Source organism: Terrapene carolina, unplaced genomic scaffold (assembly GCF_002925995.2).
Source record: "Terrapene carolina triunguis isolate 2854851 unplaced genomic scaffold, T_m_triunguis-2.0 Scaffold837, whole genome shotgun sequence".
NCBI classification, from domain to species: Eukaryota; Metazoa; Chordata; order Testudines; family Emydidae; genus Terrapene; species Terrapene triunguis.
In genome coordinates, this window is record NW_020665188.1 from 3,968,825 (window position 1) to 3,995,327 (window position 26,503).

The 26,503-nt window shown below is 48.8% G+C and overlaps 1 protein-coding gene across 1 annotated transcript in view; it reads left to right on the forward strand.

Annotated features, from left to right (window-relative positions):
- RAB6B (RAB6B, member RAS oncogene family) overlaps positions 1-26,503 on the forward strand; it is a 147,986-nt gene that overhangs the window by 64,548 nt on the left and 56,935 nt on the right. The window contains exon 2 of the mRNA XM_024213424.3: positions 23,223-23,281. Within this exon, the coding sequence (XP_024069192.2) occupies positions 23,223-23,281 (59 nt within the window). The remainder of the gene's footprint in view (positions 1-23,222; positions 23,282-26,503) is intronic.

Genomic DNA, 26,503 nt, shown 5'->3' on the forward strand with positions numbered 1-26,503 from the left:
TAGGGCGCTCTGCCCCTCACTGGGCTGGGGGTCAGCCAGCCCCGGGAGATTATCAGACATAGCTGGGAGGGGCCCAGTGGTTCCTTTAGAGCGCTCCAGCTCAGGCAGAGGAGAGGTGCAGGAAGGAGGTTGCCCTGGAACAAGGGGAGAGACACGAGGGGAAAGGCCTCTGGGCCTGGCAGCTCAGGGCAATCGCTTTGTTTGTGTTGCTTTGTGTTCGGCAAATAAAAGGGTGCCCTGAAGAAAGGGCCTGAGCAGACTTTGGACCACGGGGCTGGTGCTTCCTGGGCTGGGAAAGTGACTCCAGAGGGGAGCCTGCCCTGCTCCTCCATTGCCTGCCACGGGGTGGGGGGCTGCACACTACCGCATGGGCTGCAAAGTGCACACAACCGGCCTTTCAGGGATGGGACCATGTGGAAGGTCACAGCGAGCATATGCAGCTGGTCACCAGGATGAGGCGGGGAGTTGATCTGCTGGGGTAGGGCTCAAGTGATGTAGGTGGGTGGCTTGCAGCCAGGAGGGGAATGAGGTAGGGTTGCCAACTTTCTACTTACAAAAAAATGAACACACTTGCCCCACCCCTCAGAGGCCCTGCCCCTGCTCCTCCCCTTCTCCAAGGTCCCACCCCTGCTCACTCCATTCCACCACCCCCCGTCGATCACTCTCTCCACCCTCACTCACTCACTCACTCATTTTCACTGATTTGGCTCAGGGGGTTGAGGTGTGGGAGGGAATGAGGGCTCTGGCTGGGGGTGCGGGCTCCGGGGTGGGGCCAGAAATGAGTTCAGGTTGCAGGAGGGGGCTCTGGGCTGAGGCAGTGGGTTGGGATGCAGGAGGGGATGAGGGCTCCGGTTGGGGGTGCGGGCTCTGGGGTGGGGCCAGGGAGGAGGGGTTTGGAGTGCAGGAGGGGGCTCTGGGCTGGGGGGTGGAGCCAAGGGGTTCAGAGTATGGGAGGGGGCTCTGGGCTGAGGCAGAGGGTTGGGGTATGGGAGGGGGTACGGGCTGTGGGCTGGGGATGCGGGTTCTGGGGTGGGGCCATAAATGAGGGGTTCAGGGTGTGAGAGGGGGGCTCCGGGCTGGTGCAGGGGGTCAGGGTGCAGGAGGGTGGCAGTGCAGGCTCTGGTATGGGGCCAGGGATGAGGGATTTGGGGTGTAGGAGGGTACTCCAGGCTGGGACTGAGGGGTTCAGAGGGTGGACATGCTGCTTCCGGGAGCCGTCAGAGCCACGGCAAGCAGGGAACCTGCCTTAGCCCCGCTGTGCCGCCAACTAGACTTTTAATGGCCCGGTCAGTGGTGCTGACCGGAGCTGGCAGGGTCCCTTTTTGACAAGGCATTCTGGTCGAAAATCGGACAACTGGCAGCCCTAGAGTGAGGTGAGTCACTTGCTACTTGGAGAGTCAAGAGGGTTTGGGCTGCTGGAGATGGTTAGCTAGATCTTTTATTAATGGAGGAATCAAGAGGGGAGGAAAGTTTGGGAATAACACTGGACTGCTTGTCAACGAGGGAACGGTAGGTTGGTGCTCTTATTACTGGGAGGGAGAGGAACAGGAGAAATTGGTCTCTGGGAATGGATAGATTGAAGGACATGGGGAAAGTGGCTAGGAAATAGAAAGGCAGGTTGGTAGCTCAGAGGGGAAGGATGCAGGGTCCTTTCTTAGTCAATTACTCCTGCCCAATAGGGCTTGGAGAAGGTGGAACAGAATTCTCAATTGTTCTGCTCCACTTTCATCACTGGCTGATTTTGAGTTGGCTATAACTTCAGGAAAAAAATCAAGGTGAGACTGGGGAGAGCTGAATGTAGAAACCTGCTCAGTATAGAGCAGCAGTCAAAAACGTTAATCAAATGTTAGGCTGGATGAGAAAGGCAAGAGAAAATAATATGAAAAGTATAGCTAGGCTGTTGTGTAATGATGGTACAGCATGTCTTCGCCTTGAATAGTCAGTTCAGGTTTGGTTGCATCATCTCAAAAGAGACAGAGCAGAAATAGTAAAAAAAAAAAAAAATACAGAGAATTGCAACAAAAATAATTAGAAGCATTCAGCAGACTGTGTATGCGCGTGTGCATGCAAAGAGCAGGGCTGATACAGAACTAAAGTAAGTGCAAACATTCTCACTGATGCATTCTTCAGAATGGATAGCAATCACTCCAGCTGAATCAAATGTCTAGGAACTGGCATGTCCATTGGAAAGGGAACAGGAGTACTTGTGGCACCTTAGAGACTAACAAATTTATTTCAGCATAAGCTTTCGTGGGCTATAGCTCACTTCTTCAGATGCAGGTCCATTGGGTTGCTGATGAATACTGCTCAGCTTGTAACCTTTATTTAGCTGTTAAGATAATAAATAGCTATTTTTATAATTAAAACATTTTCATGTGTAAGCTGTGTAACCCTTCTGCCCAGTGGAGCCGGCAGCAACCAGGGCCGGGTTCAATATCTAGGGGTTCCTTTCCATTGATACAACACAGAACCTGCTCGTGCCCCCACCCAGTAACTTGGGAAATTTACACACCACCCCTGGGCACCTCGGAGAGGCAATACTTCCCCACTCGCAAGCACAGAGTCCGAGTATAGAAAAGTAACTTTTAATAAAAGGAGGGAAGTAACTCGGAATTAATTTGGGAAAACACCGCAAACAGGGTTCATAAACATAAACCATGAGTAAAAGACCCACCCCCAAATAGGTTGGGCAGTGCCCTTTTCCCCTTGGGTTCTTAAGTCCAGCAACCCAAAAGTCCCTTTCACATGTACGACCCTTCTCTGCACCCCACTCACTGTTGCTGTCCTGGTCGGTGCAGACCCAGAGTTCAGAGGTGCATCTGCAGAGTTCACCTCCCGCCCCAGGGTGGGCGATAAAGAGGCAACTTACTCGCTTCGCTGGCTGCTCACCGGCCACCTGCTCACTGCTCTCACTGTGCCCCTCCACCAGTCACTCTGCTAGCCACTCATCACGCCTCTCCACCACCGTCCTGCTGGCTCCTCATCACACCTCTTCGCCACCACCCTGCTGGTCACTCATTCAGCAGCTGCCTATCAGTCAGTCAGCTTCTGCCTATCTGCTGTGATCTCTGCATATCAGTCTCTCAGTGATTTTCAGCTCTTTTGCAGGGTGGACAGAAACACTGCCCCCTCTCAAGTGATTTTAGCACTTAGCAGGCAAGGCAGAAACACAGTCCTACCACAACCAGTTTCAGCCCTGATTGAGTAATTAAAATAACAAAAAAAGATTCCCAATGAAGCCTGTGTAGCTTCATTCTTTGAACAGTGGGGAAGAACAGGTTAAGCCAGTCTAGCAAAGACCTGACAGGGTACAGCCTCCTGACCAAAACTTCTGTCCCCATCCCTCTTTTACAGGCCTTTGGCAGTTGAGCCTCTGGCTCAAAGAGGTCCTCTCCACTAAGGGTGACCTCCCCCGCCCCCTCCCCCCGCCATATGGAACAGGGTAAGCACAGTCCTGCTTCTCTGCATTTCCACAATAATCACAACATTGATAACAGCATTTCACTACCCCTGCATTCAGTACTAATGTGATTTGTAACCCAACATCAGCCAAGTTGATTACAATGAACAAAACACTTTTCCATCTGAATATCTACGCAAATCTAAGCAAAGCAGGAGCAAACTATATTTACATAACCACACCCAGAGTCTTTCCCCCTCCCAGCTAGCTGTCAGGGAAGCATTCATTCAGACCCTGCTTACAGTTGGTTTTGTAAATCTGTTCCATTCTCCAGCTTTTCTGTGCAACAACTTTTCATTCCATGCTGGCTCTCTGACTGTTCTGGATTGAGTATTGCTGCTGTACAGCATTTGATATAGACCACAGTCTGGTACAGGATAGTAAGCCGTTGAACCATAGGTTTTGTTTGGTTTATCTACTCCTGTGATTTTACTCAAAGCAGCCACCTCGATAAAATAGTAGTGGAATATCTGGTAGCCTGGGAGTTCAGTGGAAGAGACTCCATATTAGTGATGGCAAATCCCTAAAGGTTCAGCCAAGCACCAAATGAGCATATGTGATCACCACACCCCCCCCCCCCCCCAAATTCCCATGGACTTCACCCTAGAATCTCAGGCACAATTAAGCAAGCCCCTACCCCCAAATGCTTTCTAGGCATGCATGCACTTCCCCACCACCACAGCCACTTTCTGTAACGCACGCATGGGGCCAGTCAATGAAATGCAGGGCTGCACATTTAAAACAGATGGAAGGAAACACAGAGTGCAGACTAGGTTTTGGATCTTGTTGACGCTAGATATTATGAGGTCAACTATTAAACATTTGCTACACTTAGGAAGGAATCATCAGTTGCACAAATACAAAATGGGAAATGAGTGCCTAGGAAGGCGTGGTGCAGAAGAGGGTCTGAGTTAACAATGTAACACTGTTTCAGAAAAAGCTAACACCATTCTGGAATGTATTAGCAGGAGTGTTGTAAGCAAGACTCAAGAAGTAATTCTTCCACTCTACTCAGCACTGATAAAGCCTCAACACCCCTGAGTGACAGGTATACTGACTGAACTCCTGGTGTAGACAGCACTATGTCAACAGGTGGGCTTCTTCCATTGCCATAGCTACTGCCTCTCAGGGAGGTGGAGTTCCTACGCCGACAGGAGAAGCTCTCCCACTGGCATAGGTAGCATCTTCATTAAGTGCTACGGAAGCACAGCTGCAGCGCTGTATGTGTAGACAAACCCTGAGGTATGGTGTGGAATCTGAAAGAAGAGGGTCCACTGCCCCCCAAGGCAGAGCTTAGAAGAGGCTGCGTTTGGATCAGGGTGGATAAAAATCAATGATTTTAAAAAAAAAATAAAAATTGAATTTTTTTAAATTTAAATCAGATTTTTTTTGATAAAATGCTTTTTGAGGAAAAAACCCTATCTAGAGATAGTTTTAATTAAGATACATTATAGCTCAAAGATATCTCATCATGGAATAGGGATTATAAATTCTAATTCTATAGTATGAGACAATATATTCATGTAATGATTAAGAAAAGTTTTGTAAATGAGTTCCAATAGTTCATGGATTAGGGACTCAATCTTATGGGATTCCAGGGGCTTCTGTATAGACTATTTAGGTTAATCTTTCTATCTACCCAATGGGACTCAGTGCTCAGTCTAAAAGATACCATCAGAGATGCTTAGTTTTGTAGTTCTCAGACTGTGCATTTGTATCTCCAGAGATAACATGCTTGTTAACAGCAAAAATGTTTTTAAATAAATAAATAATATATAGAGGTGAGAAATAACAGACCTCAACCCTATTGTCCCTCCGCAAATTTGTGTACACAGAATCAATCCCTTACCTCTCTCTAAAAGTGCAAAGTTTCAAAAAGTTCAATGAATAGAAGATTGTTGGGGGTGGAATAGATCTGGACAAGGAGAAGAAGTCTGGAGATAAATGTGACAATGGAGGGACAGGCAGTAGAAACAAAAGTGAAACTGTTTAAGCAGCATATTCCAGAACTCTTGAGGTCTTTCTGAATGTAGCCTTCATTAATTTGAGATCTACCATACCATTCTCTCACTAGAAGGGAAAACCTATAATGGCAGCAGGCCGTAAAAGCTACCCAGTTTGGGAATATTTTAATGAAGTTCCTCTACCTGTGGGTAAGACAGGCATGCCTGCAAAATGCAAACAGTGCAACAAAGAAATGCAAGGCCTGGTTGCCCGAACGAAACAACATCACAAGAAGTGTTCCTTCTCAGGAGGAAACTGTGTTGAAGATGATGAAAGGAATGTGTCTGAACATGCAGGATCTTCAGGTTGGTCAACTTTTTTATTTCATACTTCTTTCTTAAGGACGGCCTGTCTTCCTTCTGGACTATTCTTGAATTCTCATGTTTGAGCAAAAAATATAGTTGTTACTCTATGGTACTATCATTTTAGATGCAGTTGTGATAAAAAATAAATAGCTGAAATAGGCAGATCTTCCTTTTACAATTTCACCTTTAAAGTAATACTGAGTGTCAGTTAATGCAATGAGTAATACTAAACGAGCAGTTTGGTAATAATTAAATAACTGCATTGACTTATTTTGTTTAGGAGAATCCATCCACAACATACAGGATTCTGAAGACTATCCACCATCAAGATCACCATCATTTTCTATAGTTTCAGAGTTATCTGCCAATGATAGTGTTTCAGTCACATCATGTATGGCACATAGCCATAGTATATCACCTGTAACAAAAAGAGAAAAAAATCTCCATCATCCAGAAACAACCATAGATAAGTTTGTGGTAAGAACCAGCAGATTACAAAAAGAGGTAATTGATGAAAAAATTGCCCGGTTTGTTTATGCAACAAACTCTCCTTTCTGTATGATTGACAAGCCACACTTCATTAACATGGTTCAGTCATTAAGATCAGGATACAGTCCACCCAACAGAGCAGATGTAACAGGCAAATTGCTGGATAAAGTGTATGAAAGAGAAATTGAGCAGTGTGCAAAAGGTCTAGAGGGTGAAATTGTTAACCTGAGTCTTGATGGGTGGAGCAATGTCCACGATGATCCTGTTGTATGTACTTGTGTGGCAACAGAAGAAGGGAATGTCTTCCTTACAGAAACAATTGATACATCAGGAAATGCACACACAGCAGAATATTTACAAGTAGTAGCAGTAAAAGCTATAACAAACTGTGAAAAAAATGCAAATGTCTAGTACACAAACAATGCTGCAAATGTATCCAAGATGAGAAGAAATTATTTAGAAGAGAGTGAAGAGAGTCCCAAGCTAATAACATACGGTTGCAGTACTCATTTGATGCACTTCCTAGCCAAAGACTTCAGTGTTCCAGAAATAAAGGCTAATATTGTTGAAATTGCAAAATACTTCTGTAACAACCACTTTGCAGCAGCTGCTCTGAAAAAAGTGGGAGGAACCAAGCTAACTCTCCCACAAGACGTGCGACGGAACTCAGTAGTGGACTGTTTTGAGCACTATGTCAAGAACTGGCCTAATCTGATGACTGTTTGTGAACAAAATCATGAAAAAATAGATGGCACTGTCACAGCCAAAGTTCTCAACATTGGGCTTAAGAGAAGTGTTGAACACATGCTGAGTACCCTGAAGCCTATTTCTGTAGCCTTGAACAAAATGCAGGGAAATAGCTGTTTTATTGCTGACGCTGTTGAAATTTGGAAGGAACTGAGTGAGATCTTAAAACGAGAAATATGCAATGCCAGAGTTAAATTACAAGCATTAAAAAAACGAACAGGACAAGCACTATCTCCAGCTCATTTTCTTGCAAATATTCTCAATAGTCGGTACTAGGGTCAAACCTTAATTGCTGAAGAAGAGGAGTTGGCTATGACATAGACATCCAGCAATCATCCTTCCATAATGCCAACTATAATAAACTTCAGAGCTAAGGGTAAACCATTCAAGAAATATATGTTTGCTGATGATGTTTTAAAGAAAGTCACACCAGTGAACTGGTGGAAGTCACTTAAGCACTTGGATTCAGAGACTGTTGAAGTGATAATCTCACTTTTAACAGCAGTAGCTTCTTCTGCAGGTGTAGGAGAATATTTTCTTCCTTTGGACTAATTCATTCCAAATTGAGAAATCATTTGGGACCTGAAAAAACAGGAAAGCTTGTTTTTCTTTTCCAGATTATGAACAAACAGGAAAATGAAGGTGAAGACGACTGAGTTAGATGCAGAAGCCAATATTCTAAGTTTCTCATGTTGACGTGGTTGACATAGTTGATTTAATTTTTTTGTTTGTTTTTTAATATTTCATTTAACTATTTTAGTTAAAAACAATTTTAATAAAAACAAACCTGATTCTAAAAAACTTGAATGTTTAACTAAATTCAAAAATTCATATGCTTGTTTTGTTAAAATATTATATGTTTGCTGTTGAAGAAAAAAATCCAGAATACATAACGTTGTTGTTTTAGTTAAATAAAACAATTTAAATGTCTGTATGGTGATGTTCTCCTCCTAATACGGCATGGCAAGAAAATCCTCCAAATATTAATGATTAACCTGTTGAATTAGAGATCGTTCACCTCCCAATGACTTCAGAGGAAGTAACCCAAAAAACAAAAGGAAAATTTCAACTCGAAACAAACATTTTTGTTTAGTTTCACTTTACTTTTGGTCAGAAAATCAACAATTTCCACAAAATTTGGAAGGAAATTAATTCTTTTTTCGTTTCCTTCCAGATTTTTTGAAGAAACTACTGTGGATGTTTTGACCAACACTCATGTGAAGTTTTTCTCTCCTGAGTTCAGAAGATGCTGCCTCCATTCCTGAGCTGATGTAATTCCTGATTGCTTGAGCGGATGCTCAGTTTACTGAGGCAGAAGACATAGGTAAAGAGGCCAGAGGAGACTAAACCTCCCCAGACAGCCCACCCGCTGCCTTTGGAGCACGCCACCGCTGAAAGGGTGGGCGCCCTGGCCATGGCCCCACCTGCACTCCTCCGCCCCGAGGCCTTGCTCCCGCTCATCTTCTTCCCCCCCGCCCCCGCCCAGGCTCTGCCTCTTCCCATCTCCACTCTGCCCGCATGAGGGCCTTGCAGGAGGGGGTGAAGAGGTGTGCATGAGCAGGGAGGACCAAGGGAGGGGGCGATGATCAGCGGGCAGGGAGGGCCTCAGGGAGGGGGTTGAGTGGGGCTGTGGGTGGAGCATGGGCAGGACTTTTGGGGGAAGGAGGCTAAGCAGGGGTGGGGCCATGGTCCAGGCACGTGCCACCTCCCCCAATGGAGGAGTCCCTCACTGACCCTGGCAGAAGGTGAAGAAGATTCTGAAGCCAGGGTAGAAGTCTGGAGTCTGGCAGTGTGAGTGCTCTGATGATTCCCTAGCCTCATGGTTGCAGCTGTTGGAATCTCTCTGTCACATAGCTAATGTGTTAGACACTGGTAGCATTAAGAACTGGACTGAAAAGCAGGGCAGGGAGTAAAATGGTTTGTTCAGTTTTCTGCTGTGAACTTCTTTTCTGGATCATTCTGAGACTGTGCTTCAAAATCCCTCTAAGGCACACAATTGCCATTCTGTGAGCCAACCTGCACGGGGCGCCAAATGGAAATGCAAGTGGCACCCCCCTTCCAGAGACCAAACGCATCATTTCAGCAATGTAGCCACCGCCTCTCTGAGGGAGGTCCTGGAACACTGCAGCACCAAGCCATCTGGTTGCACTCCATTACTAAGGGCAGCCGAGCTGGGAGACAAAATTTGATCCATCTCTCTGAATAATGTTCCAGTGAGCTGGGATTCACACTAGAATCAGTGGCTGTGACAAAACCTGACAGGATCTCATTCCCCTGGTATAGTTGGGTGCTGATGCAATTGTGAAACCCAGAGATGCATCCCATCTCTTCAGAAGGCACAACATGCAGGGAATTAGCATATTTAATTAAGGCGCCTGATGAATGGCATTACATAGTTTCTTAATTAACAACTATGTCCTCAGGAGATGGCTTTAAATTAAAGAGTTTTTTCAACATTTCTCCTTTTACTGTGCAGTTAGTACAACCGTGAAGACTTTCATTATTGTGGGGGCTGGGAAAAGCTAGATTTTCAGTCAGTCCTCAACACTGCAGCGTGGAGATGGAAGAGCTGCAGTCCCAGCAGCTGTCTGCTTTGGGGAGCCATTTACAAGATACTTTGAGTGAATAGCACACTCCTGTTACATGGGGCTCTGCTAGCAGGGTGGGCACCAGCACTTCCCAAGCCTGTGAGTAAAAGGACGGGCAAACTGAAGCGTCCATTTGCCATGTACTGTGGTGAGCTGAGTCAGTGGGTATTCCTCTGCCAGACATCCATGCGAGCGTGCACCAAAGCAAGGCATTAATTTGTCGTGGTACTGGTATTTCACAGTAGTTTATGTATGGTTGTGTCCACAAAGGGCTAGGTGATTTCCAGATACTTGAGAAGCTGGGATGGTCTGCTCTCCAAAGACCTCGTCACCTGTGGACAAACTGACAGACTGAGGTTACAGAAAGGGGGACAACAACCCGGCAGTGTTGTAGGGCTTTTTGATTTCATAAACTGTGCAATTGAGGAGTGTAAGTGTAACAGTGCCCTGCGTGCTCTGTGGCTTTAGTACCTTCCAGTTCATCCCTCTCTTTCAGGGCAAATGAGACCTTGGTCTGTAGGTCCAGTCCTGGCCTTGGTACCACTGGTAATCTTCTCAGGGGTCCCTTTGTGCCTGTGACAGAGCCTGTGCTGCAACCAATAGCTGCTCCTTCCACACACACACACACCCCCACCAGCCACAACCTTCTTCCTTCCTCTCTGTGCTTGCCCTCGGCTGAACCTACGCCCGGAACACCTGATGCCTGGCTCCCTAGACATGGTCAGTTCCCTTCTCCTAGGTCCCCCTGCTCAGCCTGTACTTATCAGCCCTCTCCTCCACTATGTCCGTTCTCAGATGCTTGCATAGAGAGCTCTTTGTTAGAATTGAAGCAGGCAAACACTTGGTGATACTGATCATTCCCTTGTGTCCCAGCCCTCCATGTTCTGGAAAGCCGTGCTCTGGTGCTTAGCCTGAAGAAATCCAGTGTCTTGGTTTAGCAGCTTTTGTAGTAATGCATCTCAAGCAAGTTTGGTGCATAGTTGGACAGGTGAGTAAACATACTGTAATGAACCTGCCAGCTCATCGTGGGGCAGTTCCGCACCCAGCCAGCAGAGAGCCCCTTAGTCCCCAAGGTACAGCAATGGAAAGTCCAAGCTGAGGTCAGAAAGGAGCTGGGGGCTGCCTGAGAGCAGGGGAGCAGCCTGGGAAGCGACTGGGATGGGAAAGCTGGGCAGCAGGCGGCTTGCAGTTGGGACTGAGAGGCTGAGAGGTGAAGGAGAGACACTGCTTCTGGCATGGGCCAGTAATAGCACAGCAGGGGCACAGTGGGGCGGGATTACACAAGACCATTACCTGTGTACTACACTGCCCCTAGGAGCTAGGTTGGGGACTGCAGGCAGGAGCACAGGACACTGTCACCTTTAAAACCCTGTACCATACTGCCCCTAGGGGCCGGGTTGGGAACTGCCATTTAGAATTTTTGTTGTAATTAGGAGTCCGGTGGCACCTTAAAGACTAACAGATTTATTTGGGCATAAGTTTAAAATGTTGCATCTGAAGAAGTGAGGTTTTTTACCCACGAAAGCTTATGCCCAAATAAATCTGTTAGTCTTTAAGTTGCCACCGGACTCCTTGTTGTTTTTGTGGATACAGACTAACACGGCTACCCCCTGATATTTGTTGTAATTGTTATATAGTTGTGCCCTAGGGCAGGGGTTTCAGGACAAAATTTTTGGTGGCCTCAGAGTGCGGCCACCAATTCTTGCTGGTGGCCGCTCCCACACTTTTAGCTTTAGAAAAATAAATAAATATGCACATATACACATCCAAATCATTGTAATTTATTTATTGCTAGCTAGTAAGTCAGTTGTGAAAAGTGATATTAACAAACATAGAAGTATCACTTTTCACAGCAGACTTATTCAGCCCTGCCAAGCCTGAGGACAAATTAAGCCCTGGATGGGGGGCCAGAGAGAGCCTGAAACCCCACCACCTGGGGCTTGTTGCTGTGCAGTTGGAGCCCAGGACTGGTGCCCGAAGCCCCACAGCCGGAGCCTGCCACTCTGCTACCCCAGGGCTGAACCCCAAAGCCTGAGCCCTAATACCCCTGGGAATGTGGGGAACTCACTGGGTGCCTGCTCCTCCAGTTGTGCCCCGGATGTCTCCAAAGGGGGCAGGGCCCAACCCCTGCTGGCGGCCCCAGCAACCAACACCAAGGCAGGGCATCCAGGAGCAACAGGAAGGGAGAGGGGCCCCTACTTTGGCCCCCCTCCCCCAGCCCAGGAGGCTGTGGCCGCAAGAAAGGTCCCTGGTGGCCGCATGCAAGAAACGCTGCCCTAGGGTATTTACACCCTGTATTTCTGGCTCCACTAGTAAAGGAATGTTATCTGCACAATGTGTGTTCAGGCCTGGGTGGGTTCCGGCAGAGCGTGGTGCTTGAAGCTTCTGCCATACTTGCCTCCAAGCTTCTGGTTCACCCAACATGCTATAGGCATCACAAGGGACTGGCATTATCACCTCCTGGAGTGGGTGATTATTATTATTTAGTTTAATTTGTATTACTATAGCACCTAGGAGCCCCAGGCATGGACCAGGGCCCCATTGTGCTAGGTGCTGTACAAAGCCAGAACAGAAAGATGGTTCCTGCCCCAGGGAGTTTATAATCTAGGTATAAGACAAGAGACAACAGTTCAGACAGACAGACAGGGGAGTACAAGTAAACAATGAAGCAGAATTGGTCAGCATGACAGGCAGTGGTCTCTGCACTCCAACAGCCTCAGCATTGTCAAATGTTCTGTAGGCCTCACGGCAAAGGAGGGTTTTGGAGGAGGCTAGGGAGGTGGCTTGGCAGATGATTATGGGGCACTCCTCCCAAGTGTGAAGGGCAGCCTGGCAGAAAGGACAAAGGGGCTTATTTGAAAATGTACCAAGAGGGTGATGGACGCCGGCATCATGGGCCAATCGGAGGCTCGAGAGCAAATGAGAGATGAGAGGCAGGGCGAGGAATGACCGTGAAGTACCTTGTAAGTGGAGACAAGCAGCATATGTTTGATGCAATGGAGAAGAGGGAGCCAGTGGAGGGATTCAAGGAGAGGGTTGACACAATCAAAGCAATGGGCTAGGAAAATTATCTTTGCAGCTACATTCTGAATGGATCTGAGTGGGGCATGGTTGCATTTGTCTCTGCGTGACTCTGGGGCATTTCCGTATTCATTATCATGCTGATTTTACCTAGGCCAGGTCAGACCTCATATGGAACCAGGTACTGTCTGAAAGAATTGACTTTGGGAAAGCAGGTTGCGCCGTTGCCGGAGCTGAGACATAGTACACACCTTTCACAGGTGACTGCTGAACACAGCATGAACGGGTTACATCGTGTTCTACTTTGGAACCATCAGATCTAGGCAGCAGCTCCAGCTTCACTGAGTCCCTCCTGTATCTCATCAGGCTTGCATCTAATACAGTACTGACGTCAAAATCAGACCCAGGGATTTGTACTAGCAAAATTCTTTGTTAAGAGTGGTTAGTCCTGGTGACTGAAGTAGAGCTGTCAACATTTTTAATCAGAAATGAGGTGTGTTTATCTCCTCCCCTTCCTCCAAAAAAAAAAAAAAAAAGACATAGAAGTTTTTCATTTAATGCAAAATGCTTGCGTTTAAAAAATTTTTTGGAGGGGATGGGTAAATTTTATTGAAAACAATTACTTCAAGTATCGAAATAGTTGTTGCAATGTTTTGTTTACTGAAAATCCAGTTTTTGCTAAACAAAAGAAGTTAACCATTTTGATGTTTTTTGAGACTATTTAAAAAAAAAATTAAATTAGAAAAAAATTCAGGAAAAATACTCTGGGTATTCTAAATGGTTCTGTTTCAAACCTTTGGAAACTAAAGGAATTTCAAAACATTAAAATTTTTCATGTATGATTCCATTTTTTCACTCCTGTTTAATTGCTCAATATTCTGACTTTGAATCTACCATGCTGATGCCAGGAGCACCAGTGACCCTTTGTGTAACATCTGTTAAGACTGAGAAAGATTCATGTGGATGTTTTTACCCTTTGCTTAAGATTTTTGCAGTTCCAGACTGAGTGAATTTGTCTGCTTGGGGCTTTTTTACATCTAGTGAGCTAACCAAAAATGTGGTTTCTAGACTGGTCTATGCTTAAAAATTAGCCTGACCTAGCTATGTTGCTCAGGGCTGTGAAAAATTTCATACCCGGAGCACCGTAGTTAGACCAACCCAATCCCTGGTGCAGAGATCAGCAGCAGAACTCTTTAGCAGCTGTAGTGTAGAGTTGCCCTCTGTCATGCTCCAGTAATGAGTCCTGAATGTGCCATGTGATCTAATTCCTTCTTTGGGGCACACGAGTACTACCTTTCTGGATGCATAGGAGTGGCTCAGGTCACAATGAAAGGAATAGTTTTTCCTTCGGGGAGCAGCCAAGCTCCTTTGAAAATGTCTGCCTATTCTAAGAATATTGAGGGGTTAGCCTTATCTGCAGCTACCCATTGTGATATTCCCCTGGTGTTATCTGGACTGGTGATCTGCTAGGTCACTCCAATCCTTGACTCTGGGAGCCAGCCTTTTTCTGCTCTGCTGTGAGAACCCCCACTCCTGGGCTGTTCACGCACAGCCTCTGGCACGTAAGCTGCTCCCAGTCATGTGAGTGAGCCGCTGCTTGGATTGTGCAACCGAATGACACTAACCAATATCTTCGGTCCCAGACACAACCCTAGGAACCTCCGTCTTGCAGTGGCCAGTTATGCCTGCTGGACGCTGCAAGCTTATATGAGTTCGTCAATTTAACAAAGAAATTGATATGTACCAGGCTTGTTATCCCAAGGGGAGTCTCTGACACACTTCAAACCAAACACACTGCTTCAGGTAGAATAAACAAACAAATTTATTAACTACAAAAGATATATTTTAAGTGATTATAAGTCAAAGCCAACAAGTCAGATTTGGTCAAATGAAATAAAAGCAAAATGCATTCTAAGCTGATCTTAACACTTTTGGTGCCCTTACAAACTTAGATGCTTCTCACCACAGGCTGGCTGGTTGCCCTTCAGCCATGCTCTCCCCTTTGATCAGCGCTTCAGTTGCTTAGTGGTGGTGTCTGTAGATGTAGGTGGAGGAGAGAGAGGCCCCGTCTAGACTGGCAAGTTTCTGCACAGTAAAGCAGCTTTCTGCACTGTAACTCCCGAGGTGTACACACTGCCAAACCACTGCGCAGTTGTAGCGCTCTAAAAAAAAACCCCTGACGTGAGGCATAGAGCTTTCTGCGCTGGGGCTACAGTGTAGACACCATGGCGATTACAGTGCTGTGACTGGCCTCTGGGAGGTGTCCCACAATGCCTGTTCTCATCTCTCTGGTCATTGGTTTGAACTCTACTGCCCTGCCCTCAGGTGACCAACTGTCATCCCCACCCCATACATTCCTGTTTGCTCGGTATGTGTGCAGTGGTCTCAGTGCATCTTTCCAGGTGGCCATGCCTGCTCCATGCACCAGGCGATCCCCCTGCTGGACCTTATTGGCATTTGGGGAGAGGAAGCTGTGCAGTCCCAGCTGCGCTTCCAACTGTAGGAATTATGATACCTATGGACAGATTTCACGATGCATGATAGAAAGGGGCCAGGACACATTGCAGTGTAGGGTAAAAGTGAAGGAGCTGTGGAACGCCTACCACAAGGCGCGGGAGGCAAACCGTCGCTCCGGTGCTGCGCCCATGAGCTGCCGGTTGTTCAAAGAGCTGGATGCAATACTCAGTGGTGACCCCACCTCCACTGCGAAGGCCCCTGTGGATACTTTGTTGGCTCATGTGCCAGTCAAGAGTGGACTGAGCCAGGAGGAGGAAATTTTGGATGAAGAGGGGGACCCAGAGGCAGAGGATGGCTCGGAGGCCAGAGATGCATGCAGTCAGGGGCTCTTTTCTATCCCAGAGGAACCTAGCCAGTCACAGCAGTCAGATTTTGGCGAAGCAGGAGAGGAGGCCCCTGGTAAGTGGATCTGATTTTGGGAATTGCTGAAGCAATTTGTTGGGGGCAGGAGGGCTGCAGAAATCAGGCTTGTCTCCCACCACATGCCTATTCTGAGTGGCGGAATAGGCTGTTTAATAGATTCACAGGAATCTCCCTCAGAGATCTCCAGGAAACTCTCGTGGAGATACTGGGAAATCTGCTACCTCAGGTTCCTTGTCAGAGCTGCTTAGTTTCTTGCCCCATTAATGGTAACTTTCCCGTGCCACTATGCCATCACAGGGATGGAGGGGACCATTGCTGCATACAGGTGAGCCACATAGGGGCCAGGGCAGAAGCCGCAGGCTTGGAGAAGACCCTTCCTTTATTCCCTGCTCATCCTCAGTAGCGAGATATCTTCCATAATGATCACATCCTGTGGAAAGTGTGGGGACAGGAATGATTATCAAGCCACCCCTGCGGCTACTCAGCATTTTGGGGGTCTTGTGGCTCATGTGTGCTTGCCTGGGGTCAGCCAGTTAGTGTGTGAGTACTGGCTGTGTTTTAAAGCACTGAATCAGTGTTGTCTGTATTGCAAACAATACTGCTTCTGTAAAATGTTGCATTTAAACTTCACAGAGATGACCTTGGGAGGCCAGCCTCCCTTATCGGTGGCAGAACAGCTGCGCAGAATTAGAAAGCGGCCACGAAGAACTAAGGAGGACTTTCTGCATGATGTTATGATGCACTCCACCGCTGAGAAACAGGAATTGAAGGAGTGGTGGGACAGCGAGAAGGGAACTGGGATTGTTTAGTCTGCAGAAGAGAAGAATGAGGGGGGATTTGATAGCTGCTTTCAACTACCTGAAAGGGGGTTCCAAAGAGGATGGATCTAGACTGTTCTCAGTGGTAGCAGATGACAGAACAAGGAGTAATGGTCTCAAGTTGCAGTGGGGGAGGTTTAGGTTGGATATTAGGAAAAACATTTTCACTAGGAGGGTGGTGAAGCACTGGAATGGGTTACCTAGGGAGGTGGTGGAATCTCCTTCCTTAGAGGTTTTTAAGGTCAGGCTTGACAAGGCCCTGGCTGGGATGATTTTGTTGGGGATTGGTCCTGCTTTGAGCAGGGGGTTGGACTAGATGACCTCCTGAGGTCCCTTCCAACCCTGATATTCTATGATTCTATGAGAACGCGGCACACCAGAAAGAAGCCACAGAGTGGCTCTTAAACGTTATGGAGCACCAAGTGGATGCGCTCCAGGCGATACTAGCTTTTCAAACCAAGCAGCTCCGCGCTCGCCCTCCCCTGCAGCCACTGTCACAAAACTCTTCCCCGTTCACTCCCCCTTCCCCTCACTGCCAACACACTGTTATCAACCTCCTGGCTCCACTCTCTACCCGCAGCATTCCACTCCTCCCTCCTCACAGTCCAGCAGTGTGGACTCCCACTACCCACTGAACTCAATACCCATCCCTCTGTTTGGCCCTACTGAAGTACAGCACCCACTGCATTGTACTCCAAAAAGGAAGGTTGGGTATGATCCCTGGACATACACAAATCTGTAGCCGTCCTGGGACCCCTCCTCCTCTGGAGACCTTCCCTTCCCCCCTCCCCCTCCCTGCTGATGTATTATTGTTGTTTGACTCTCCTCTGGTTGTTGTCTTTTAATAAAAGAATTGTGTTGGTTTGAAAGCAATCTTTATTCTATAAAGTGAAAGCAAAAAGAGCACTGCAAAACAACATACAATTATGTTAAGGCCCCTTCTTGCATCATGTGCACCATCACCTCCTAGCATTACAAGCACTGCAGTCCCGAGCATAGCAACAAATATTAGTGGCTTTCAGCCTCAAATTGCTTCCTCAAGGCGTCCCTGATCCTTATGGCCCCGCACTGTGCTCCTCTAATAGCCCTGGCCTCTGGCTGTTCAAACTCAGCCTCCAGGCGCTGAGCCTCTGCAGTCCAGCCCTGAGTGAAGCTTTCACCCTTCCCTTCACAAATATTATGGAGCATACAGCACACGGCTGTAAGCATAGGAATACTGTCATCAGCCATGTCCAGCTTCCCATACAGGCATCGCCAGCGGGCTTTTAAATGGCCAAATGCACACTCAACAGTCATTCTGCACTTGCTCAGCCTGTTGTTGAACCACTCCTTGCTGCTGTCAAGTTGCCCCATGTATGGCTTCATGAGCCACGGCATTAAGGGGTAGGCGGGGTCTCCCAGGATCACAATGGGCATTTTGACTTCCCCTATGGCGATCTTCTGGTCCAGGAAGAAAGTCCCTACTTGCAGATTCTTGAACAGGCCAGTGTTCCGAAAGCTGCGTGCATCATGCACCTTTCCAGACCAGCCTGCGTTAATGTCCTTGAAATGTCCACGGTGATCCACCAGCGCCTGGAGAACCATTGAGAAATACCCCTTGTGATTAATGTACTCGGTGACTAGGTGGTCTGGTGCCAGAATTGGAATGTGCATGCCATCTATCGCCCCTCCACAGTTAGGGAAGCCCATTTGTGCAAAGCCATCCACAATGTCACGCACATTGCCCAGAGTCACGGTCTTTCAGAGCAGGATGTGATTAATGGCCCTGCACACTTCCATCAACATGAGTCCAACAGTCGACTTTCCTACTCCAAACTGGTTAGCGACCGATTGGTAGCAGTCTGGAGTAGCCAGCTTCCACAGTGCAATCGCCACGTGCTTCTCATTCTCGTGTCCTTGCGCCCAAGGGCTGGGGTGAGCTCATCACATAGTCCCATGAATGTGGCTTTTCTAATGTGAAAGTTCTGCAGCCACTGCTTGTCATCCCAGACATGCATCACAATGTGATCCCACCACTCAGTGCTTGTTTCCCGAGCCCAAAAGCAGCATTCCACTGTGGTCAGCACCTCCGTGAAAGCCACAAGCAGTCTCATGTCATAGCTACTACGTGTGGCGAGATCAACACTCCTCTTGACTTTGTAGTTTAAGGAATAACTCCACTGCCACTCATGACATGTTGGTCAAAGCGAGCAGCATACTGGTCAGCAGTTTGGGATCCATTCCTGCAGCCTGAAAGAGGCAGGGCGCGCAGTACACAAACCGTTGAAAGATGGCGCCAAATGCGGATGGAAGCACAGGGTTTGCGGGATGCGAACCAATGCATCACGGGGCATTGGTACTGGACCCGGGATGCCCCACGACCCCCTCCGCCTTCCCACAAGTCTTAGCGGCAAAAGAGAAAGAGGTGCTCTGTGGGATAGCTGCCCAGAGTGCACCGCTCCAAATAGCGCTGCAAGTGCCACAAGTGTGAACACGCTATTGCGCAGGCAGCTGTCAGTGTGAACACACAACAGCAGTTTTCTTTCTGTGCTCTCTGAGCGGTGCTGTGACTGCCAGCGCTGTAACTTTGCCAGTGTAGACGTGCCCAGAAAGCATGGCAAACATCTCTCCCTTTTATCGTGTCCTTTCTTCCCTCTTGGCTTTGCCCCCACCCTTCAGAGTCAGGTGAGCATTACCTCATTGTAGTCCCAAACTGACCAAGGGTAGAGGGGGTGACTCACTCGAGAATCCAACAGATCCTTTGTTGCTGCCTAGGCCAATGTCCTCTGTTCCTGTGAGACTGGGCTGGGTTTGTCCCATACATGTCCTGATGAGGTGTGAACTGCCCCTCTGCTCTTGGAGAGTTTTGCCTTGGCCTCTGCTCCTGGAGAGTTTTTGCCTGGGCTTGTTTTAAGCTATGAGGACAAATTTTCAGCCTCATAACTATATACATGAAATTACAACCTATAACATTACTATAACAACACTGCTCGGTGCATCATGAGCCTTCTAGAGACACCCGACATGACAAACTTTGCATTGGATACCACACAATCATATTCTAAGGATGAACATGGGGGTGCAGGCTGTTCCTCCTAAGGTACAGAGTGTCACACCCATAGCTCCAGTTTTATCAACTGAAGATCTAAACATTATCCCAAGACTGAGCCCACAACTCAGATTCAAGCCTCCAGCTGATATTTGTGCGGTTGCTTTTCAGCTTGCTTTGTGCCTTGTGTTTTAAACTCCACAGGTCTTTAGTGTGCTTTAGTGGGATTTGGGCTTGGAGTCTGCAGAATGCTTTTTGGGTTATAATGTTTGCTTGGATGTTAGGTGTTGTTTTCAAATCAGACTATGTGAGTCTAATGGGATATCAGCAACTGCTTGGCTTATGCCTGAACTGTTGTTTACTTCACCATTGTTAGCACTGACTGTGAATCAATAGAAATCTTATTGCTCCAGAACCCTTGTTTCCGTTCATCTTTGGTCAGTAAGGCACCAGACCTTGGCCCGGCTAGATCTGCGTGTGGGTAGCAGAAAGAGCTCTGTATTCTGGCCATGGGGGAAAGGAAGGGAACAGTGATTGATTGCTCATGAGTAAGGCTGTGTGTCTGTCATGGAGGACCTCTGTGACTGCTGCAGTGGCCGGTGTGGCTGGCTCTGGGGCTGCCCGAGCAGATCAGGCAGCCCCTGGGCCAGCAGCACCGACCACTGCTGGGGCAGTTTGGGTGTGGGAGGGGGCTCAGGGCTGTTGTAGGGGGTTGGGTGCAGGGTGGTGCTTACCTCAGGGGGGCGGGGGGAGCTCCCCAGAAGTGACCGGCATGTCCATGCAGCTCCTAAGCGGATGGGCCAGGGGGATCCATGCACTGCCCATGCTCGCAGACACCGCTGTTGCAGCTCCCATTGGCTGCAGTTCCCAGCCAATGGGAGCTGCGGAGCCCGAGCTCATGTCAGGGGCAGCTTGTGGAACCTCCCTGGCCTTCCCTCCCCCTAGGAGCTGCAGGGACATGCGGAGCCACGTAGGGAGTCTGCCAACCCCACCAACCCTCCCGTTCCCAGCACCAGCGGGGGTCCCAGGCCGCGCATCGCTGCCCGCCTGCCCCCCCCAACACCAGCGGGGGTCCTGGGCCGTGGGTTGCCCCCTCTCGCCCCAAACCAGCAGGGGTCCCAAGCCGCGTGCCACCGCCTGCCTTCCCCCCAGCACCAGCAAAGGTCCCGGGCCACCCCCCTCAGCACCTGTGGCGCCCCCCAACCACCCTCCCAGAGCACCCCTGGCCCCCCAGCCCAAGTTTTAGTTACGGGTATATAGTACAAGTGATGGACAGGTCACGGGCCATGAATTTTTGTTTACTGCCCGTGACCTGTCCATGACTTTTACTAAAAATACCCGTGACTGAAACGTAGCCTTACTCATTAGAATCCACCCTGGCTATCCCAGCTCAGGCAATCCCAACTTGCTGGTTGACTAAAACTACGGTTGAGACAATACATTAAGTTTCCTTTGCACCTCCTTGATCCCGGGCCCTGCCTCAGGGCTGCTCTACCTTATGTTGGTTGCTAACAGCCCCAAGGTCAGCTGGATCACAGTGCACTCTGACCAGGCCCCCAGCATGTCCCTTACACCAAGCTTTGCAAAGGAGGCAGTGGAGACCTGTGGTGGCATGTCTACAGGGCTGCCCAGAGGGGGGGGCAAGTGGGGCAATTTGCCCCAGGCCCTGGGCCCCGCAGGGGCCCCCACGAGAGTTTTTCGGGGCCCCTGGAGCGGGGTCCTTCACTCGCTCCGGGGGCCCCAGAAAACTCTTGCGGGGCCCGGGACCCCGGAGCTTCTTCCACTCCGGGTCTTCGGCGGCAGTTCGGCGGTGGGGGGTCCTTCTGCCCCGGGACCCGCCGCCGAAGTCCCGGGTCTTTGGCGGCAATTTGGCGGTGGGGGCCCCCTGCTGCCGAAGACCCCAGGCCCCCTGAATCCTCTTGGCAGCCCTGCATGTCTATCTCACCTCAGGGACTTGCTGACCCCAGAGGCCTTGGCTGGGGGCTGGTTCCATGCTCCTTTATGCTGTCAGAGCGCTGTGAAGGGCCACGGCATGTTGTGAAGTGTGGCTCCGAGAGCCCCCACCCTGCCATTGTGGGTCTGTTATCGTTTCTATTCACTCGGCATCCACCACACTGGTGCAGAGCATGCAGCATGTCCCAGTCGCTCCAGGCCCAGTGTCCCCAGTTTGCCTGGCAGATCTCTCAGCCATGCAACAGTCACAGAGGAGAAAATCCCCATGCCTCTGCCCAGGTTATGTCGGACTGGGCAGCAAGTGAGCTTCAGCTGTCCCTCTGATGTGGAAAAGAAGCTGTGAAGTTCAGGCATGAATGCCAAGCAGCTCGCCCAATGCAATTTGGGGGTAGCTTTCTCTGGGGGCTAAAACATTGCTATGGTTCTCCTTCTCTAGCAAATCTGTGCTTTTGGGGAGGGGTGCAGCGGGAAATCGGGGAGATCTAGGGCCTAATCTTAAAACCACTGAAGTCAATGGCAGTCTTTCCATTGGCTCAGGAACTGAGTGTTAAATTTCTGAGTTACAAAACAATCCATCCAGGGTCTCTGAGTTACACAATACTCAGCACCATAGACGCTCCACATGCCCTGCGTGTGTCATCTGCTAAATCCATATTTCACGTGGCATGGGCCCACAGCTTTGCACCACACAATGTCATGCCTGCACCAATAGCTGACCAAGTTCACTGTCGACTCCAGGCACTTATAGCGGGAGGTTTGCATCATGATGGGTGAACCTTAAAAGATCGAGAGATTGTCTTGGAAAGGGTCCCTGCTCAGCAGATGCCATTCCGAATTCTCCAATGGCTTTTGCATATAAATGCACGCTAGGGACCTAATTCCCTCTGAAAAATAATATTTTGACATTCAAAATAACTAGCTCTGCATAGGAAAAGGAATTATCATTGTGTTATTTAATCAGAATCACTAACGATGCCAGATTGGGTACATTATTCTTCAATCAAGGAAGAGGAGTCAATCACATAGAGAAGGTCAGATCCTCAGCTGGTGTAAATCAACATACTCTGATTTTCATCCCCCAAGAGCCTGGCCCAGCATGACCAAGTTCTTTCAAAAGAAAACCCCACAACTATCGTAAGGGTCTTAATACAGCCATGGGAGAGTGTGGGAGGGGAGAGCCAGAGCTGTGGTTGCATCCTCTGAAAATGACACCTAGATCAGGTGGAGTAAAGACAGCGGCACTCTCTGAGTACAGCTGGCTGACGAAGAGGGGTGGCAGTGGTTTACTGAGGCTGAACAGACATGCACTGAACCTCTGCGGTTGGTGGGGTGAAGTGCACAGCCCCCAGGGGAAAAAAGTTTGGTTACTTTCCATTCCAGTGACCTTGTGTACTGCTGGCAGTGAGGGAACATCACACAGGCGGAAATACCCTAAGAACAGGCTTGTTACTTTGCAGAACAATAATGCTCCGACATCACAGGAGTTAGAGCTTTGGCTAATTTTATCAGAACTGGCCCAACCAAACCTTGCAAGCAGCTACATGGCCACAGCTACAGATCTAGGACACATGCCTTTCTTCTAACACTACTGTCCCCAAACCAGCCTTTATATTCACAAATTCTGTGACCCCCCCCCCCCCTCTGCCTATGGACGGGGATTGTAAGCTGTATGACTTTAAAGAGATGCTCTGTTTTACTTCCCCCTAAAATGTAAAGCAGAAGAATAATGGGCCTAGGCCTACTCCTCTTGACCCGCAGGAATATTCTTATCAGTCAGTGGGCTGCTCGCTGCTGTGTGGGTGTGCAGGGATGTGCCTGGGGTTAGCATGAGCTGTTCTTGTCACCTTTTCGCCTGTGATCTTTAAAAGAAAGTGAAGGGCCTGACTGTGAACTTCTTCACCTAATCCCTTGTTCCTTCTTCTCTTGCAGTTGGGAAGACGTCCCTTATCACAAGGTTCATGTACGACAGTTTTGACAACACGTATCAGGTGAGACCCTTTTTTCCATTTCTGGATCTGGAGTGACACTAACCCCAGTGCACAGAATCGGACCCACCTTGGAGCAGAAATAAGCTCTCTTTCTTCAGAGGTGGGAAATGGACACGTGAACACAGCCCACTTACGACTCCTTGTACAGCCCAGCACTGAGATCTAGACTGTAGCGCTGTTTATTTTCAATGGCGCCTACATATTTGCATCCGATTCTTTGTGCATGAATGAAATCAGCAGGGTCTGCTGGGGACCGCTTCTGCCTAGCAACCCAAAATGGGTGCAGTGGTGTGAACACATGCACTTGGATTGCAAACTGGCTACCAACGGGCTTTCCAGTGGTGAATGATGTGCGTGCACTTGGGCTACTCTTTACATTACCCGTTCCCCGCAGTAGCTGGCATTGGCGCGTTTTGCAACCATCATGACATAGTCAGTCTATACGTTTCGTGGAGTTCTCTACTTTATGCAGCTAGTGTCTGTAATTTCAAAGGAATTGTTTTGAGTTCTAGGTGTGTAATGAGAAGTAAACACCAGCTGTGTGATCGCCTCAGACTTTCCAAGTTCCATGCTGATGCTGTTCCCAAAATGCCAGGGGCCTGACTCTCTTCTTGCTTTGGTGTAAATCAGGAGTAACTCCACTGAAGTCAGTGTAAAGCTGAGGAGAATCAAGACTAAGTTCTTCATATCCTAACTCTGCCTTGTACACTAGAGTCTTCCTGAATTAGCTTGGGACCCCAAAGACACAGACTGGGTTTCTCTTTCCTTTCATTGTGCATTCAGACAAACGGATTTCTCAGCCTTTATTTACTTTTCTTGTGGGTTGAACAACATCCCCCTGGGGCCAATGAACAAAATGTAACTCAATCTAGACTTCCCCTTTCACTTGCGTCTTCACCTTTCCTGGGTTTGTTTCTCTCAGGAGGGATTTGCCCCTGGGGTAAGCGCTCGACCCAAGCTAGATGAAGCGTACTTTAGCTGAGAGAGAATGGTATCGATCATGACATGTGTCTGCGGGCAGCTGCCATTGCAGAGGAGCCAAAGTGTGACCTTTCAAGCAATACATCGCCTGAAACCCCCATCTGCATGTGAACCCCATCAGAGGCATTTTCCTGGCTGTAGGACTCCTCCTCCTCTGAGTATGCAGGTGTGAGCTGCCCTGATTGTGCACTTCACCAAGGTACCTCGGCCCTGACATAGAGGGTTCACCTTTGTTAGGGAGGAGTGGCTGTGCCTTTGATGGTGATGAAACCGTGAACAGCTCTCACGAGGGGCCAGACCCTGATGCCCCACTTGTGGTGACCGGTACTGTGCTCCATGGGTTCTCCGCGGAAGTCAATGGGACTGCTCAGCATGCGTGTAACTCACCGGTCAGTGTGCGTCACATGTCCCCCTCTGTGCCTGATCCACAGAGCGAGACTCTCTGTTCCCGCCCTAGCGAGAGAGCCCAGCTCCTTTGCATAAGCAGTAGAGACTCAGGTCCTTGTGGTGGGGTCTCCCCTCTTTGCTAGGTTGGTCTGACCTCTGACACCCTCTGCGGAGGCAGAAATTCACCCAGCGATTGCTCCAATACCCAGATCTCTCCCAGCGCCCTGACTGGACAGGACCTCAGTTTCATTGCAAAGAACAGGCAGTGGGAGCAGACGTACGTCCCTCAGTCACAAATGGCCTCAGCGGCCCCTGACTCCCAGGTACGGCGGCTCCTGCCCTTTGGCTGTAGCTGGTTCGTATGTCTGGGGCAGGCTTGCAGTAGCCACATGCTCCAGCTGCTCCTTGGGCTTGCCCCTGAAGTATCCGTGTTGTCCTGTCTCAAGTGGCATCCCTCAGCCCGTTTGCAGAAGAGCTGGCAGCAGGGACAAGATTTTCTGCCAGCCCTCCAGCCAGCTAGTGCTCAGAGGCCAGCTCTGCTGCCTGTCTGTCCCCAGCCTTCACAGCACAGCTGCTGATCTGTGGAGTAGGGGTGTCACTCATTTTGCTGAGAGGGTCCCTGGTTCGATCCCCAGTGTGTCAGCTGCAATGATAGTCATTGCACAAGGAAAGCAGATGCTGGCCCCAGACGACTAGCAAGGCCTAACCCAAAGGGAGTCAATCAGGGCAGAGAAGCAATTGTCCCGGGAACATCTGGAGAGCCCTTAAGGAGCAGGACCTAGGTGGTAGATGTCGCAGAGCTCCCCAAGGGGTGAGGAAGCCCTGCAGCTGGACTGAAGGAACTATCTGGGAGAACCAGAGCAATCCAGGCAGCACAGTGCAGCTGGAAAGCTGCCTTGACTCCGGAGCAGCTGGGGGTTCCCTTGGGGTCATGGAATCCCCCAGGTGGTGCTCCAGCCATCATCGGTCCTGTAGCCAGTCCAGTCCCCACCCCACCCCAAGAAGATGGGTCCAGCCCCGCTGAGGATTCTGTCCTCTGTGTTCTCTTGATCGCTGGTTTGTCCACTGTGAACCACACTGGGGTAAGATCTGTACCTAAAACAACAGCCACCCAATGCAAAGTGACAGGGTCCTGTACCAAGCCCAGCCTCTCTGTGCTAATGAAGAGAACAGACATTCCCTAAATGGCGTTTATTGGCCCAGGGGCTCTGAGGGGCAAGAATCTAGGGACTGTGTTTGGGAGCAGGATTGCTGAGTGTCTGGAGAAGTCTCCCTGTGCAGAAGAGAAGGGAGGATGCTGACCAAAGAAACCAGAGGGGACGTGTGACAGACCCCTGGGATACAACCTGGAACTGTGGGACCACTATGCTGTCTTCACTCTCCAGCTTGGGTTGTCTCTTACAATGCTATGCCAGTGACAAGCAGCAAACCCCTCCAGGTGCTGTTATCACTCAGCCAACAACGTGCAGAAACACACCCAGCTAATTGCCTGAATGCTCTCTAAGCCACTCACGAATTATACACAGGGAAACACCAGCAAATCCCCCCAGCCTTGCAGCCCAGGAATGTACCTGTCTTACACTGCTCAAGACCTTCTCTTGAATAATGCAAGCTCATTAATTAGTTTGCTACTTCATCAAAGGATAGTGGACATACACCAGCCTTTGAAAACTGAGCAGATCCTCCAAGCACTTAGGACAAACTCACTGGTTCAGATTAAACATTAAAATACGTTTATTAACTACAGAAAGATAGATTTTAAGTGATTATAAGAGATAGGCATAAAGGTCAGAGAATGTTACATAAGAAATAAAAAGTAACCACACATTCTAAATTCTAAACTTTATCATACCA